This window comes from Peromyscus leucopus, chromosome 22 (assembly GCF_004664715.2).
Source record: "Peromyscus leucopus breed LL Stock chromosome 22, UCI_PerLeu_2.1, whole genome shotgun sequence".
Lineage (NCBI taxonomy): Eukaryota > Metazoa > Chordata > Mammalia > Rodentia > Cricetidae > Peromyscus > Peromyscus leucopus.
This window is the reverse complement of record NC_051081.1, coordinates 8330174-8347586: the sequence shown is the minus strand read 5'-3', so window position 1 is coordinate 8347586 and position 17413 is coordinate 8330174. Positions and strand designations below refer to the sequence as shown.

The window sequence follows — 17413 nt, the reverse complement described above, 5'->3', positions numbered from 1 at the left end:
AATGTTTGTTCAATTGATAAACAAAATAGATCCCAGGATAGGACACTGAATAATGTCCCGAATGGCACTACACTGCACACTGGGCCTGGCTTAGGTAAGTCTAAGCACAACAGATTTCTTTCAAAGCTGATGTTTACTGACACATGGGTGGGTTATGACAACCACCTTTTCACATGAGGAATTTATTGTGGCTTACCTTTTCCAAATGTTTATTACTAATTTTATGTAATAAGGAAGATTATGAAAGGCACAGGCAATATCATGAGTTAGACTAACGTTTTTAATAGGTTTTTTGATGAGTTACTTTGGTATACATATGTTCTCTGTGTTATGAGACAAACTGATGTTATAAGCTCGGCAAAACAGAACATACTTATGTAAATAATAAAGTTTTTAACAAATACTCAGAACTTATTGTATCTCTTTCATGTGGTTTATTTTAAGAAACACTCAACAAATTAATCTTCAATATCTTCACATTTCTTTCATAGGACTCAACCACATGAGAAATTTTCATAAATTTTATCTTATTGGTAAAAACACAACTTCCTTATATTTACAGACAATTTCATTTAGTTGGAATTGGTTCTTAAACCTCCCATGCTATGTTTAAACCCAGTAACTAGCACAGGCTTCATTTAATACTGTAACTGTCTAGCCTCTATTTTCTTGTTGCTGGAATGAAAGGCACACACCAGCACACCTGGTGTACAGATTCTCATCTTACAGAAAGCTGCATACAAGGCCAAAATTGTACTTCTGCAACTCTCATAATCTAGTATCTCTCTGCTTTCTTCGTTCATACCTCAAGATAAAAGTTGAGGTCAGACATTCCCACGATTTACGCTGGTAGAAATATTATTCAGAGTTTCTTTTCATTGTGAGTTCTTTCATGTCTAAGAAGGTATGTGGAGCAGGTGAATGCTTTTCCACACTGCTTACATATATAGGGTTTTTCTCCAGTGTGATTTTTTTCATGTATTTGAAGGGATTTGGAAAAAGTGAACGTTTCCCCACATTGAGCACACATGTATGGTTTCTCTCCAGTGTGAGTTCGTTCATGACTATAACAATCATCACGTTGGATGAAGGCCTTCCCACATTGCTTACATACATAAGGTTTTTCTCCAGTATGAATTCGTTCATGTCTTCTCAAAGAAGTTCCCTGACTGAAAGACTTCCCACACTGCTTACATACATAGGGTTTTTCTCCACTGTGAGATCTTTCATGTATGTGAAGGGATCTAGGGAAACTGAATACTTTCCCACACTGCACACACATATATGGTTTCTCTCCAGTGTGGATTCTTTCATGCTTGTGACATCCAGTAGCATAAGCAAAGGCTTTTCCACAGTGCTTACATACATAGGGTTTTTCTCCACTGTGAGATCTTTCATGTATGTGAAGGTATGCAGAACATTTAAATGCTTTCCCACATTGCTTACAAACACAGGGTTTCTCTCCAGTGTGAATTCTTTCATGATAATAACAAGCACTGGAGTAGGTAAAAGCTTTTCCACAATGTTTACATACAAAAGGTCTCTCCCCAGTATGAATTCTTTCATGGATGAGAAGTTGGCAGGAACGAAGAAATGCTTTCCCACATTGTTTACAAACATAGGGTTTCACTCCAGTGTGAGTTCTTTCATGATTGCAACACGTTCTGCGATCAATGAATGCTTTTCCACAATGTGTACATACATAAGGTTTCTCACCAGTGTGGATTCTTTCATGTTTGTGAAGCTGTGAGGGACGACTAAATGCTTTTCCACATTGCTTACATGTGTGCCGTTTCTCTTGAACGTGACTTTTTTCATGCCAGAGAAGGCTACAGGAATCACTCCATGCTTTCCCACATTGTTTACAAACATAAGATTTCTCTTCAGTGTAAGTTCCCTCATAATCATGATCAGAAGTGAAACTCCTACAGGCTTCGTTAGATTGTTTGTTTTCATAGGGTATCTGTCTCATAGGAGGGCTTTTATGTATCTGAAGCAACTCAGAATAACTGAAATCCTTCCAACATTTCTTATATTTTAAAGTCTTCTCCATATGTTCCTGATACTGGTATGGTTTCTCTCCAGTTTTGCCTTTGAAGTGTGTGTCTGAGGGGAAATGAGCAATGATGTCTCTTTCACACTCGGTTATTGCAGGAGGCACTTTTTCATTCACAATATGCTCTGGACTCTGTTGGTGGGTTTCTCTATTCTGATTACCACGATCATATTTACAGAGTCTCTCAACCATCAGAGTTCTGCAAAAAATAAAAGGAGTAATAGTAAGTACACTAAGAGGTAATGGCAGGAGAAAAGCCGGTTTGAGGCCCAACTGTACCACTTTAAAAGAGCCTTTCCCAGGGAAAGAAATAAGAGTATTGACTTAACTGGGTGGTGGTGGTGCATGCCTTTAATCACAGCACACGGGAGGCAGAGGCAGGCGGATCTCTGTGAGCTCAAGACCAGATGCAAAGCTACACGGAGAAACCCTGTCTCAAAAAACAAAAAACAAAAAGAGTATTGACTATTGACTTCATTTCCCTAAGAATTTATAAACTTTGGGAGGTCAGATGGCTCAGTAGATAAAGGCATCTGCTGGCAAGTCTGAAGCTGAGTTTGATCCCTGAGATCTGCATAGAGGGAAAGAACCCACTCCGGAGGGTTATCCTCTGACGTCCACAACCGCTCCACTGTGTGCATGCATGCACCAATGAACACAGATACAAATAAACACGTTTAAAACGAGAATCAAGAAAGGCGACAAAGCTACACAGAGAAACCCTGTCTTGAAAAACAACGACCACAGAAGTCCAGGCTGGGCTGGAGAACACTGTCGGTGGCGTAGAGCAGTGCAGACTGATTACACGCCTTTAATCCCAGGACTCGGGGAAGGAGCCATAGCCGATCAGCTGAGGAGTTGGTCAGCAAGCAAAACGTGACCTGAGAGCACAAGAGAAGGAGCCGTCCAGCCACCGAACCAGATCACCAGAATCATAAGCCCACCCTGCACCAATTGGGAACAGCTGCTCCCTGAGACAGAACCCACTAACACTGATTGGACTAAGCTGCTCCCTGAGAAACAGAAACCTAACAGCACCGATTCGACCGAGAACTCCCAGTGGACCAAGACTATCAATTAAAACAAGAGAGGCACCTTCAGACACAGACACTGCCTGCACCGAGCAGAAGAAGAGATGAATAGACGCCAGTGCAAAAATACAGGCAACAACATAAAGACCTATATGACAACATCAGAACCTAGCGATTCTACACCTGTAAGACCTGAACATACAAACGCAGAAGAAGCAGAAGAAATCAGTCCTAAAAATGACTTTAAAAAATGATAGAGGCCCTTAAAGAGAAAATGAACAACTCCTTTAAAGAGGAAATGAAAAATTCCCTTTAAAAAATGGAAGAAAAAACAAACAAAAAATTGGAAGAAATCAAAGAAAGCAAAGAAAAAGCAATTAAATAGATGAAGGAAACAGTTCAAGATTTGAAAATTGAAATTGAGACAATAAATAAGACACAAACTGAGGGAATACTGGAAATAGAAAATCTGACTAAAGGAACAGGAACTACAGATGCAAACATAACCAACAGAATGCAAGTGATGAAACAGAGAATCTCTGACACTGAAGACACAATAGAGAAAATAGATTCGTCAGTCAAAGAAAACACTAAAGCCAAAAAAGTAGTAAGAAAAAACGTCCAGGAAATTTGGGACACCATGAAAAGACCAAACCTAAGAATAATAGGGATAGAAGAAGGAGAAGAATACCAACTCAAAGGCATAGAAAATATATTCAACAAGATCATAGAAGAAAACTTTCCTAACCTAAAAAAAGAAATACCTATGAAGATACAAGAAGCTCACAGAACACCAAATAGGCTGGATCCACACCCTCAAAAAAAAGTCCCCTCAGCACATAATAATCAAAACATTAAACATACAGAACAAAGAAAAATATTAAGAGCTGCAAAGGAAAAAGACCAAGTAACATATAAAGGCAGACCCATCAGAATAACACCAGACTTCTCAATAGAGACTATGAAAGCTAGAAGGTCCTGGTCAAATGGTATGCAGACAGTAAGAGATCACAGGTGCCAACCCAGACTATTATACCCAGCAAAACTCTCAATCACCATAGATGGAATAAACAAAATATTCCATGATAAAATCAGATTTAAACAATACCTATCCACAAATCCAGCCCTAGAGAAAGCACTAGAAGGAAAAATCCAACCTAAGGAAATTAAACACACCCATGAAAACACAGGCAATAGATAATGCCACACCAACATACCAAAGAAAGGAAACAACACTGCCACCAAAAAATAACAGGAATTAACAATCACTGGTCTTTAATATCCATCAATATCAATGGTCTCAACTCACCTTAAAAAGACACGGCTAACAATGGATACGAAAACAGGATCCATCCTTCTGCTGCATATAAGAAATACACTTAAACTTTAAAGACAGACACTACCTCAGAGTAAAAGGCTGGGTAAAGGCTTTCCAATCAAATGGGACTTAAAAAGCAAGCTGGTGTAGCTATCCTAATATCTAATAAAATAGACTTCAAACTAAAATAAATCTAAAAAGATCAGGATGGACTATGGTGATATTTTATTTGTACTGAAATGTGATTTTAATTGTATGTTAATAAATAAAGTTGCCCTGGGGTCAGAGCTATTAGAGCCATAGCAAGAGCATGGTGGTTAGAATAGCTAGGTAGATTTCTGTGTGTTCAGGGATACAGCCAGTATTGGAAACATACGCCTTTAAGACCTGGAGGGCGGTACTTACAGGCAGTGACGAGGCAGTCATGTGTTTGGGTTTACAACCAATGAGAAGGCAGAACAGAAAGACTATTTAAAGACAGACAAACAGGAAGTAGCTCTCTCTCCCCGGGGAAGCTAGGAGCACTGCAGGAGGTAAGATTTTAGCTCTGAGCTCTGACCTCTCGACTTTCTCTTTTTTTTTGTTTTTGTTTTTTCGAGACAGGATTTCTCTGTGTAGCTTTGTGCCTTTCCTGGGACTCACTTGGTAGCCCAGGCTAGCCTCGAACTCACAGAGATCCGTCTGCCTCTGCCTCCCGAGTGCTGGGATTAAAGGCGTGCGCCACCACCGCCCGCCTCGGCTTTCTCTTTTACATTGGCTCTGTGTTTCTTATTTTAATAAGATGATTGGTTACATCTACATATTTATCACAGGAAAAATCCACCAAGATGAAGTCTCAATTCTGAACATTTATGCCCCAAATACAAAGGCACCCACATTTGTAAAAGAAACATTACTAAAGCTTAAATTGCACATCAAAGCCCACACACTAGTAGTAGGAGATTTCAACACCCCACTCTCACCAATGGACAGATCTACCAGACTGAAACTTAACAGAGAAATAAAAGACCTAACAGATGTTATGACTCAAATGGACTTAATAGATATCTACAGAATATTCCACCCTAACACAAAAGAATATACCTTCTTCTCGGCACCCCATGGGACCTTCTTGCAAATTGGCCACATGCTTGGTTACAAAGCAAATCTCAACAGATACAAAAACACTGGAATAACCTCCTATATTTTATCAGACCACCATGCCTTAAAGTTAGATTTCAACAACAACAAAAACTATAGAAAGCCTACAATCTCATGGAAACTGAATAATGCCCAACTGAAGCACCAATGGGTCAAGGAAGACATAAAAAAATTAAAGATTTCCTAGAATTCAATGAAAATGAAAGTACAATATACCCAAACTTATGGGACACTATGAAAGCAGTGCTAAGAGGAAAATTCATAGCACTAAATGTCCACATAAAAAAGTTGGTGAAATCTCACACTAATGACTTAACAGCACACCTGAAAGCTCTAGAACAAAAAGAAACAAACTCACCCAGAAGGAATAGATGCCAGGAAATAATCAAATTGAGGGATGAAATCAATGAAATAGAAACAAAGAGAACAATACAAAGAATCAATGAAACAGAGAGTTGGTTCTTTGAAAAGAATCAACAAGATAGACAAACCTCTATCAAAATTAACCAAAAGGCAGAAGAAAGAGCATCCAAGTTAACAAAATCAGAAATAAAAAGGGAGATATAACAACAGACAATGAGGAAATCCAGAGAATCATCAGGTCATATTTCAAAAAACTATACTCCACAAAATTGGAAAATCTGAAAAAAAAAAAAATGGACAATTTTCTGAATAGGTACCAGATACCAAAGTTAAATCAAGACCAGATAAACTATTAAATAGACCAATAGCCCATAAGGAAATAGAAACAGTCATCTCCCAGCCAAAAAAAAGCCCAGGACCAGATGGTTGCAGTGCAGAATTCTACCAGATTTTTAAAGAAGAGCTAATTCCAATACTCTTCAAATTGTTCCACACAACAGAAACAGAAGGAAATTACCAAACTCTTTTTATGAGGCTACAGTTACCCTGATACCCAAACCACACAAAGATGCAACAAAGAAAGAGAACTACAGACCAATATCCCTCATGAACATTGATGCAAAAATACTCAACAAAATATTGGCAAACCGAATCCAAGAACACATCAAAAAAATTATCCACTATGACCAAGTAGGTGTCATCCCAGGGATGCAAGGATGGTTCAATATACGAAAATCTGTCAATGTAATACACCATATAAACAAACTGAAAGACAAAAACCACATGATCATCACATTAGATGATGAAAAAGCCTTTGACAAAATCCAGCACCCCTTCATGATAAAGGTCTTAGAGAGATCAGGAATACAAACATACCAAAACATAATAAAGGCAATTTATAGCAAGCCAGCAGCAAACATCAAATTAAATGGAGAGAAACTCAAAGTGATTCCACTAAAATCAGGAACAAGACAAGGCTGTCTATTCTCCCCATATTTATTCAATATAGTACTTGAAGTTCTAGTTAGAGCAATAAGACAACAAAAGGAGATCAAAGGGATACAAACTGGAAAGGAATCAAACTTTCACTATTTGTAGACAATATGATAGTATACATAAGTGACCCCAAAAATTCTACCAGAGAATTCCTACAGCTGATAAACTACCTCAGTAAAGTGGCAGGATACAAGATCAACTCAAAAAAATCAGTAGCCCTCCTCTATACAAATGATAAAAGGGCTGAGAAAGAAGTCAGAGAAACATCACCCTTTACAATAATCACAAATAATATAAAATATCTTGGGGTAACATTAACTAAACAAGTGAAGGACCTGTATGATAAGAACTTTAAATCTCTGAAGAAAGAAATTGAAGAAAATATCAGAAAATAGATCTCCCATGCTCATGGATAGGTAGGATTAACATAGTAAAAATGGCAATCTTACCAAAAACAATCTACAGATTCAATGCTATCCCCATCAAAATCCCTACACAACTCTTCACAGACTTGGAAAGAACAATACTCAACTTTATATGGAAAAATAAAAAAGGGAATCAGGGCTGGAGAGATGGCTCATCGGTTAACAGCACTCTTCCAGAAGTCCTGAGTTCAAGTCTCAGCAACCACATGGTGGCTCACAACCATCCATAATAAGATCTGGTGCCCTCTTCTAGCCTGCAGGTATATATGCAGACAGAACACTGTATATATAATAAATAAATAAATCTTTAAAAGGATAAAAAATAAATAAATAAGTGAATCACTATGAACATTTAAGGGCTAAACATTTAACTAGAGGTCCTGAGGATGGCATATAACCAAATAAGGTTCTATAGTACTCTCAGGTGTTTCACAAACATTAATCGTATATGGCACTAAGCCAAGACAGCAGTTGAACATCATAATGCAAAATGGCTTTTATTATGGCATTTGAAATAAATGAATAATTGTTCACATGATTTACTAAAGATGAGTCTCAATCTAAACCCCAAATTCACTTTACTTCATACACTCCTTATATTCAAACCTTGATTAATATTCTGAAATTTTGTGCATAAAGGAAAGTTGTACAATGAATCACCGAAAATGTCATATAACTTCATGGATCTTTCAATATTTTAAGTGTTCAAGCTCACTGTATTAGAGAAGTTCTCAGATTTCCTATCACCACCAGATACTAGATGTGTATCTTTTTGTGACGGTAATTTACCTCAGGTCTCCCTTAGGCTTCTGGTACTCTTCAATATCTTCTTCTTCTGTTTTCCCTAAAGTAAACCCAAAGAAATTATTCAGATTTATTCAAAATAACATTTTTTTTGTTATAACCATGCATGTGACATTGGATAACATCATTCTTTCACTTTTTAAAAAATTACACAGATGAACAGGAAACAACTGTTATGATTAAAGTAAAGGAATTTGAGTAGTTCTGTTTTTACCTATGGAAATCAGGTTCATAAAGGTTTCCTTCATCACATCTCTGTAGAGCTTCTTTTGACTGGAATCCAACATAGTCCACTCTCCTAGGGTGAAGTTCACAGCCACATCCTCAAAGGTCACTGGCTCCTAAAATAATCCACATACATTTACAGGAAGAATAGGAGAAAAACACATACATAGTCACATGATCAGTTTACTTCATGCTTCATTCTTCAAATAGTCACCATACATCTGGCTGCCTCCTTTTATTCTCACCTTCTAACTTTTACTTTTCCCATTCTACTTTCATTTTTTTTTTAAGAAGTTGAGATTTTTTTTAAGACTTATTTATTTATTATATATACAGCATGTATGACTGCAGGCCAGAAGAGGGGACCACATCTCATTACAGATGGTTGTGAGTCACCATGTGGTTGCTGGGAATTGAACTCAGGACCTCTGGAAGAGCAGCCAGTGCTCTTAACCTCTGAGCCATCTCTCCAGCCCCCCCCCCCATTCTACTTTCAGATTTTTTTTCTACTTTCAGGTGTTTTCTACATGCAATGTACAATATACAGTACTTATTCTTCCTCACTCTATCTTAGTTACAATGATGGTGCTGGACTTTAAAACATTTTACTGAAAATGACATGATCTATTTCTTTTAGGATGTATTTATGTGTGTGTTTATGGGTTAGTACATGGTGTGTGTGTGTGTGTGTGTGTGTGTGTGTGTGTGTGTGTGTGTGTGTTTGCAGAGGTCAGAAGATGACAGTAGGACACACACACACACACACACACACACACACACACACACACACCCGACCTGAAGCTAGAACTAATGAGTTACAGGGTACATATGCTGGGAACCAAACTTGGATCTTCTAGAAGAATACTAAGTTCTTTTAACCATTGGGCCATCTCTCCAACCCCTGGTACCTTTCTTCTTTATAGCCATACAATTCACCATAGTGTTTATATGTATGTAGGTGAACACACAGACATAAATATAGATCACACATTTACATACATAATTTAATAAACATATAGATCATGGTTTATTAGTTCATTCACTGATATACAGCTAGGTTGATTGTATGATATGACTATTCTAGAAGTAGCAGGGAGGCAGTGTGACAGATGAGAGTCAAAAATCAAGACATGGAAAAATCAACCTGAAACAGCTAGAAGCTTCCTCAATACTGAGGAAGAAAAGTCATCAATGATCTTATCAGCTGCAAGCCCAGTGACCTATAACACCAACATTCTAGTCAACACATACCACAAGTGCAATAGTAGCATGAAGGTTATTGAAGTGTGCTGACTAGTTTTATATCAACTTGACAAAGCTAGAGTCATCTGGGAAGAAGGAAATTCAAATGGAAAAAAAAATGCATCTACCATATTGGCCTGTTGGCAACCCTGTATTGCATTTTCTAGCCTGATGATTTGATGTGTGAGGGCCAGGTCATTATGGGTAGTGCTATCCCTAGGCAGGTAGTCCTGAATGGTATAAGAAAGCAGGTTGACTAAGCCAAGGTAAGGAACATGTTCAAAAGACAGCATGTCACACCTCTCCTTGATTTCCCGTTTGGCCTCTGCCTCAGTTCCTGCCTGCAGGTTCTTGCCCTGACTTCCCTCAATGACAGAATGGAAAGGTAATACAAATATACCATTTCTTCCTCATATTGCTTTTGTTATAATGGTGTTTTATCACAGCAATAGAAACCCTAACCAAGACACAGGGTAACCAACTGCTTTCTCACTGGATTTGAGGCATTCTCCACATGAAAGAACACACGTTTGTTACTCTAAACCTGGTCAGATGTCCATTGCAGAGAAGTTACAGGCCCTAAGGGGGAACTACTGCTGCTTTTCTAAACCAACATGCTGTCAAAACTGTTCTTTAGCTATTTATAAACATATCTACAGACACACACTGTTCTCAGACTTGGTGAGGAAGCATTTATTTGCAGAAGCTAACAGTTAATGCAGAGACTACTCAACTGGTTGAGGCACTGAGAGCAACTGTGAGTGCTCAGGCCTAAACAGGAAATCAAGGCGAGGTGTGACATGCTGTCTTTTGAACATAACGTAGCCAGTGTACTTCTGAATTCAGAGACTGTGGTTACCTGCACAAGATGTTGCCCATCAACATTCCATCATGAACAGGGGAGGGGTTCTTGAGGGCCCAGCCCTTTCTGAGGAGATACTGGTTGTCAGTGATGGCTAGGGAAGGAATCAGTTTTGTTCAGTGCTATAGTTGTCCATACTCCAGTAAAAACAAGCCTACAGCTGGCTGTGATGGCACACATCCTTAATCCCCAAAGTTGGAGGCAAAGGCAAACAGGATTCTCACGTTTCAGGCCAACTATAGCTACATAGTAAGAGCCAGTCTCAAAAAACAAAATAAAATCTACACATGGTAATTCAAACAATCCCAATTAAATTCAGTAGGTTTCAAACAAAGAGGGGGACTTGTTAGGAAGAAAGGCTTCACTTGTCAGAATCCAAGAAGCTTCACTCCATTGGTTATCTGCCATTTTGAGACTACGAGGAACTGACGTGTAGATGGAATCTTCCATCTCAACTTTTTTCCTCCTAACACCTCCAAGCACCCTGTGCCACATGAACACAGTCTCCACTCCTGCACGGAGATAGAGGCTTTTCAATTGTTTTGATTAAAAGAACAATTCTGGCCAGGCAGTGGTGGTGCATGCCTTTAATCCCAGCACTTGTGAGGCAGAGGCAGGCAGATCTCTATGAGTTCGAGGTCAGCCTGGTCTACAGAGCAAGTTCCAGGACAGCCAAGGCTACACAGAGAAACTCTGTCTTGGGGGGGAGGGGGGAACAATTCTGCTCCTGGAGATTTCTTTCTCTCTCTCTCTCTCTCTCTCTCTCTCTCTCTCTCTCTCTCTCTCTCTCTCTCTCTCTCTCTCTGTCTCTCTCTCTTTCTTTCAGATATATTTATTTATTATGTATAAAGTGTTCTGCCTGCATGCCAGAAGAGGGCACCAGATCTCATTGTAGATGGTTGTGAGTCACCATGTGATTGTGGGGAATTGAACTCATAGCCTCTGGAAGAGCAGCCAATGCTCTTAACCTCTGAGCCATCTCTCCAACCTTCTTTTCTTTATTTTCATGTTGTATCTATCAATCTTAATCTAGTACACACAGTGGCTCACAACTGTCTCTAACTCCAGTTCCAGGGGATTCTATGCCCTCCTCTGGGTCCATGGGCACCAGGCATACATGTGGCACACAGACATACATTCAGGCCATACACCCATACACATATTTTTCTTTCTTTTTTTTGGTTTTTCAAGACAGGGTTTCACTGTGTTGTGTAGATCTTACTCTATAGACCAGGCTTGCCTTGATAGAGAACAGCCTGCCTCTGCCTCCTGAGTGCTGGGATTAAAGGTATATACCAGCCCTCATTCTCTTCACCCTACTCCCTATGCCCCCTACCCCCAGACAACATAGTTTTTTTTTAGGGGGTGGAGGGAGAGGTATGGGAGAAATGACTCAGTAGTTAAGAGCACTTGCTGCTCTTCCAGAGGACCTGGGTTCCATACCCAGCATCTACATGGTGGTTAACAACACCCCCATTAACTGCAATTCCTGGATATCTGAACCCTACTCTGACTTCTGTGGGTGCCAGGCAAGCACGTAGAGCATACATATATGCAGACAAAATATTCATGCACATAAAATAATTTTTTTTAATTTTAATTAAAAAAATGTAGATCCAACTGTCTAATGTCTCTAAGAAACATACTTCATTGATAAAGACACCTAAGGTCAGGGAGTAAAAAGATGGAAGTCAATCTATTCGGTGAATGGAAATGTAAATCAAGATGGCATATTTTGTTCTCTGATAAAGTAGACATCAAAACAAAATCAGAAGATATAAAAAGTTCACTATACATTAGTAAAGGATATATTAAAACATAAAAATGTAAGCATACATAAACCAATTACTGAAGCTCCCAATTTCAAAAACAAATACTAATGGATATAGGTCAGCTATGTCTTCGTATAGTAATAGTAAAATTCAGTAGCCCACTCTCATCCTTAGACCATTCAAAGCAAAAATTTACAAATATGCATAGCAGTAAAATTATACCACATATTAAATGGATGTAACTGATATAAAAACATCTCATCTGGGCTGGAGAGATGGCTCAGAGGTTAAGAGCACTGACTGCTCTCCCAGAGGTTCTGAGTTCAATTCCCAGCAACCACATGGTGGCTCACAACCATCTGTAGTGAGATCTGGCGCCCTCTTGTGGCCTGCAGACAGAACACTGTATACATACTAAAAATACATAAATCTTTAAAAAAAAAAAAAAACTCATCTAAGAGATACAGATTGTATTCTTTTCAGCAGCCCATGGTACCTACTCTAAAGTAGACCATATTCAAGGATACAAAAAAATTGAAATAATATATTATATTTTATCAAATAAATAAAACTAAAAATTAATATCATTGTAAACTTTAGAAAAATCATTAAGTAGAAAATCAACAATACACTCTTGAGTATCCAGTAAGTCACTAAGAAAATCAGAATATCAGAATTAGAATAAAATGAATATAAAAAAGCAAAACTTGCCATGAACTTTGGGATACAACCAATGCAATATAAAGGGAAGGTTACAGTTATAAGTGCTTATATTTAAAAAAAAAAAAATAGCTGGGCAGTGGTGATGCATGCCTTTAATTCTAGCACTTGGGAGTCAGAGGCAGGTAGATCTCTGTGAGTTCAAGGACAGCCTGATCTACAGAGCAAGTTCTAGGACAATCAGGGCTACACAGAGAAACCCTGGAGAGAGAGAGAGAGAGAGAGAGAGAGAGAGAGAGAGAGAGAGAGAGAGATTTTAAATAGCCTAATAATGCAAACACATGGCCTTAGAAAAACGAGAATAAGCAAATCCAAAGGTACACAATAGAAATAGTAAAGATCAGGTGAGAAAGCATGAAATGGACACCAAAGGAATATAACAAATCAAACAGCTGGTTTATAGAAAAAAGATTTGCAAGTACCTAGCAAAATCAACAAAAAGAGAGGAAGAGAACAAATTAATAAAAAGAGATGAAATAGGGGAACTTATAAACATTCCAGGAAAATGCAGAAGGACATCAAATAATACTCTGAAAACTATATTTTAAAACCTGGAAAATACAGAAGAAATGAACAATTTCTTAGGCACAGATGACATACTAAATAGAATCAAGAAAATAACAATCTAAACATATCCACAAGCAACAATACTGGACAGTTATAACAGTATGTCTGAGACAAAGAAAAGTCCAGTAACATACAGAGTTGCTGCCAACTTCTACAAAAGCTTTAAAGACGACCCAATACTAATGCTCTTCAAACTGTTGCATAAAATAGAAAGGAATCAAACTCATTCTACAAAGCCAGCATTATCTTGGCTCCCACTATATAACTAAGAGTAGAAAGCAGCAACCAGGACAGCCTGAATACTGCTGTCCTGTCTTCAAATTTCTTCTACCACACAAACTGGTTAATACTTTTAAATTCAGCCCCCACTCAATTTATCAGAACACAGGAACATAGCTACATTTTTTTTTTTAAAAAAACCACAGCCACATGAATGACCCCTGGCCCACTTTCTAAGAGTCCTTGTTCCTTCTGAGCTGGGTCTCTTAATATCCTCATTTTTCTTGGCACTCTAGCATTCTAAACTCCCACCAGATGGCCCTTTAAACTCTTCTTGCAGCATTTTAGGGCTCCTCTGGCTAGCAGCAAATTCTTCAACATTTTTTGTGCAGCTATTTCCTATTTTTAAAAGTCCCTCCTGCAGAGAAAAAGGAAGCTTATAAGTTTCAAGAAGCTCCTAAAACTTACAAGACCCATACATAATACTCCTCCCCAAGGTCATCCCATAAGCAGAAACTGGGGAGCTGAGACACTCAACAAGTAAATCTCTGAATGTTCTTCGGGAAGTTTCAGGAATATAGCTTTCATGAGGCTAGGGTGGGCCTGTTGGTGTTTCTGCCCCTGTTGAGTTAGTTACCCATGCTCTTGTTGGTAAGCCCTTACCCATACAAGTAACCCTTGTAAACTAACTAGTTCACTAAATTATCCCACTTGGGATCATTTCTTTGGCCAGTACTCCATCTGCAGAAACTAGGCATTTGTTTACACAGTGCTGGCAGCGGAGTCGGGAGTGGGGGGGAACAACCAACAAAACATTCCTCCCATAAACCAGCTCCAAAGCCTAAGAACCACATGGCCACGTTCACTGTGGTATTGGAACACCTTCTCGTACCAGTCTTATTACTTTTCTCATCACTGTGACAAAATAGCTGGCGAAAGCAACTTAAAGAAGGTGCTGACAAGATGGCTCGGTGGGTAAAGACATTTTATAGCAAGGCTAATAACTGACTATGATCCCCGAGTCCCATGTGGTAGAGGCAGAGAACTGACGCCTGCAGTTGTCTGATTGTCACAAGGGCACTATGGCACACAGTAAATAATTTCTTAAAAGTTTTTAAAAGAAAGGTTTCTTTTGGCTTACAGTTAAAGAAGAGATATGAGTTTCATCCAGGGAAAAGCATGATAGCAGCAGCATGTGATGGGCCTTATTACATCTACAGTCAGGAAGCAGAGAGGGGTCAGGACCCCAGGCCATGCTATAAAATGTCAAGGCCTGGCCATCTGACCCTAGTCTTCCGGCGTCACTCTGCTTCCTGAAGGGTCCAGAGCCTATAAACAGCACCACTTCCTGAAAACTAAGTGACCAAACACATGAGGCCATGGGGGAATATTATACCATTCAAACTAACAGGCGGTTAATGACAGTCAGTGAGTGGCTTGGCCTTTAATAATCCTGTGATTACTCACACACCTGCCTCCTGTCTGCGTATATTTTAGGATTTCCCTGTCAGAATCTAAGAAAAAGGCCAACTTTTAAAACTGTACTGCAAGGCTGTAGATATGGCTCAGTTGGTAGAGTGCCTGCCGAATATGTTCAAAGCCCTGGGTTCCAGGTTTTGCCTAACGCCCGGCTTGTAGGTACACTGCCAGCACTTGGGAGGTGAAGGCAGGAAGATCAGAAGTTCCAGGATAGTGTAGGATACATCAGAACTTAACTGGAATAACAAAAATACTCTAAACACTAAAATCAACTTTCAAAATAGTTTCTGTAGCAAATAGAAAATAAGCATGTCTTTCTTTCTGACTGGCCAATCCAGATTTTCTCAATGGTCAGAAATCACACTGCCCAGAGTTGGAGAGATCGCTTAGCAGTTATGAGTACATATTGTCCTTCCAGGGGGCCCAAGTTCAGTTCCCAGGATCCACAAGAGCTACTGACAACTACCTATAACTCCAGTTCCAGGAGAGCCATACTCTCTTCTGGCCTCAGCAGGTCCCCCACACAGGCAGCAAACATTTATACAACATACACTCACACAGACATACATATTTATATGCATACATTTAAAATTTTTTATTTAAATTAATTTTAAAAATAACAACAAAAAAATTACACTGTCTACAAAGACTAACTACCTGAAGACAATAGGAAGGAACTGATGGTATTAATATTTTCCCCAAGGACTATAATCTTGGTGGAGTTTTGTTTGGTTTTTGTTTGTTTAGGTTATAGCCCTGGCTATCCATCAACATTGAGATAGGCCTGTCTCCACCTCCACTGGGATTAAAGAAATACCTCCCACTCACTACATTTGGAGAAACAGCCTAGAGCTAGCTAAACAACAGAAATAAAATTATACACAGTAGGGAGAATCGCCTATAATCCCAGCACTGCGGAGGATCTTAGTTCCAGGCTTGCTTGGTTTACAAAGCTAGTTCCAGACAGACCAGCCAGAAACTCTGCATAAAAAAAGAAAAAAAGAATTACATAATCCCTCCCCTCCCTGGGCTTCTGTCAGCGCTATCAAGGTGGGAAAGACTTTCCAAAACTCACATTCTGCCTCAGAAATGATCAGCTTAGCTGATCAGTACAAATAAATTAAATTTTAAAAGTAAATTTAAATGTCTCTCCTCTCTCCAAGTTAGGGGATTTTGCCTGCACAGAGCCAATCACAGCTACACAAATCCAGCTGCATTTGCATAAGACAAACCCAGGACGAGGTACTTAAAAAGAAGTTTAAAGAAAAAACAACTCTCCGGGGTGACCATAGTGTAAAACTAATGCAAGGAACAAGGAAATGAAAAAGTGCAAAGCAGCGCACACCACCCACAGCGCTGTGCCTTCACCGCGGCGTCACCAACTCGCCAGAGCCGCGAAGTCTGCAGAGGCGCGGGTTCGCGGCGCAGACTCATCACGGCAGGACAGGGACTGGGAACGAAGCCGCTTCACAGGAACAGGACTGAACTGGGCGCCAGACTCCCGGCTGCCGGCTTTGCCCACAATTCAAGTGCACTTGGGGGTGAGGGCGCCAGTGCCAGCCAGAATCCACCACCTCAGACTCCGCTGCACTGCGCCAGGGGAACGTCGGGGAGCCGGCGCCACACTGCAGCAAAGCCGCAGCAGGGTCACAAACCCGCCACCCACCACTCCGGGAGCCCGCGGCAGACGCACCATTTCCTGCTTCTGATGCATCCAGGGGTCCCCCATAGGGAGCCGGCAGTCAGGAAGCCCGGGCACAACTCTCCTCCCTTCAGCTACCCGGAACTCAAATATGGCGGCAAGGGCGCCACCTTCCACTATCCGTGCTCCTCATTGGAGAGCTCAAGGGAGTAACAGTGTCCCTGATTGGTGAATAATACCAAACCCAACTCCTTAGAACTGAGTTAACAAGTCCAGCAGCATTTACCCTCCAAAAGGATCTGTAAATACAGATTGCAACGAACAATCCCGTCTTGGCTTAGTCTTTTTCTCTGGAATAATCCTCGTTCATACTGGAGGGTGTATCACATTTAACAACACATCCGAGGCCGGCCATGGTGATGCACGCTTTTAATGCCAGCGTTTGCTAAGCGGAGGAATTCTGAAAATTCCACGCTAGCTTTGTCTACATAATGAGTTCCAAGCCAGCCAGAGCTATGTAGTGAGACTGTTTCCCCTCCCTACACGCACGTC

General features: G+C 39.8%; 1 protein-coding gene across 1 annotated transcript; it reads right to left on the bottom strand.

Annotated features, from left to right (window-relative positions):
* Positions 1-259: 259 nt before the first annotated feature.
* On the bottom strand, positions 260-17017 carry LOC114680843 (zinc finger protein 14-like). The gene is made up of 4 exons (XM_028854012.2): positions 16913-17017; positions 8348-8474; positions 8119-8173; positions 260-2255 (listed from the first exon to the last, which is right to left on the bottom strand). Exons 1-4 carry the CDS (start codon positions 16946-16948, stop codon positions 863-865), a joined length of 1611 nt encoding a protein of 536 aa, XP_028709845.1. The 5' UTR covers positions 16949-17017; the 3' UTR covers positions 260-862.
* Positions 17018-17413: the final 396 nt, after the last annotated feature.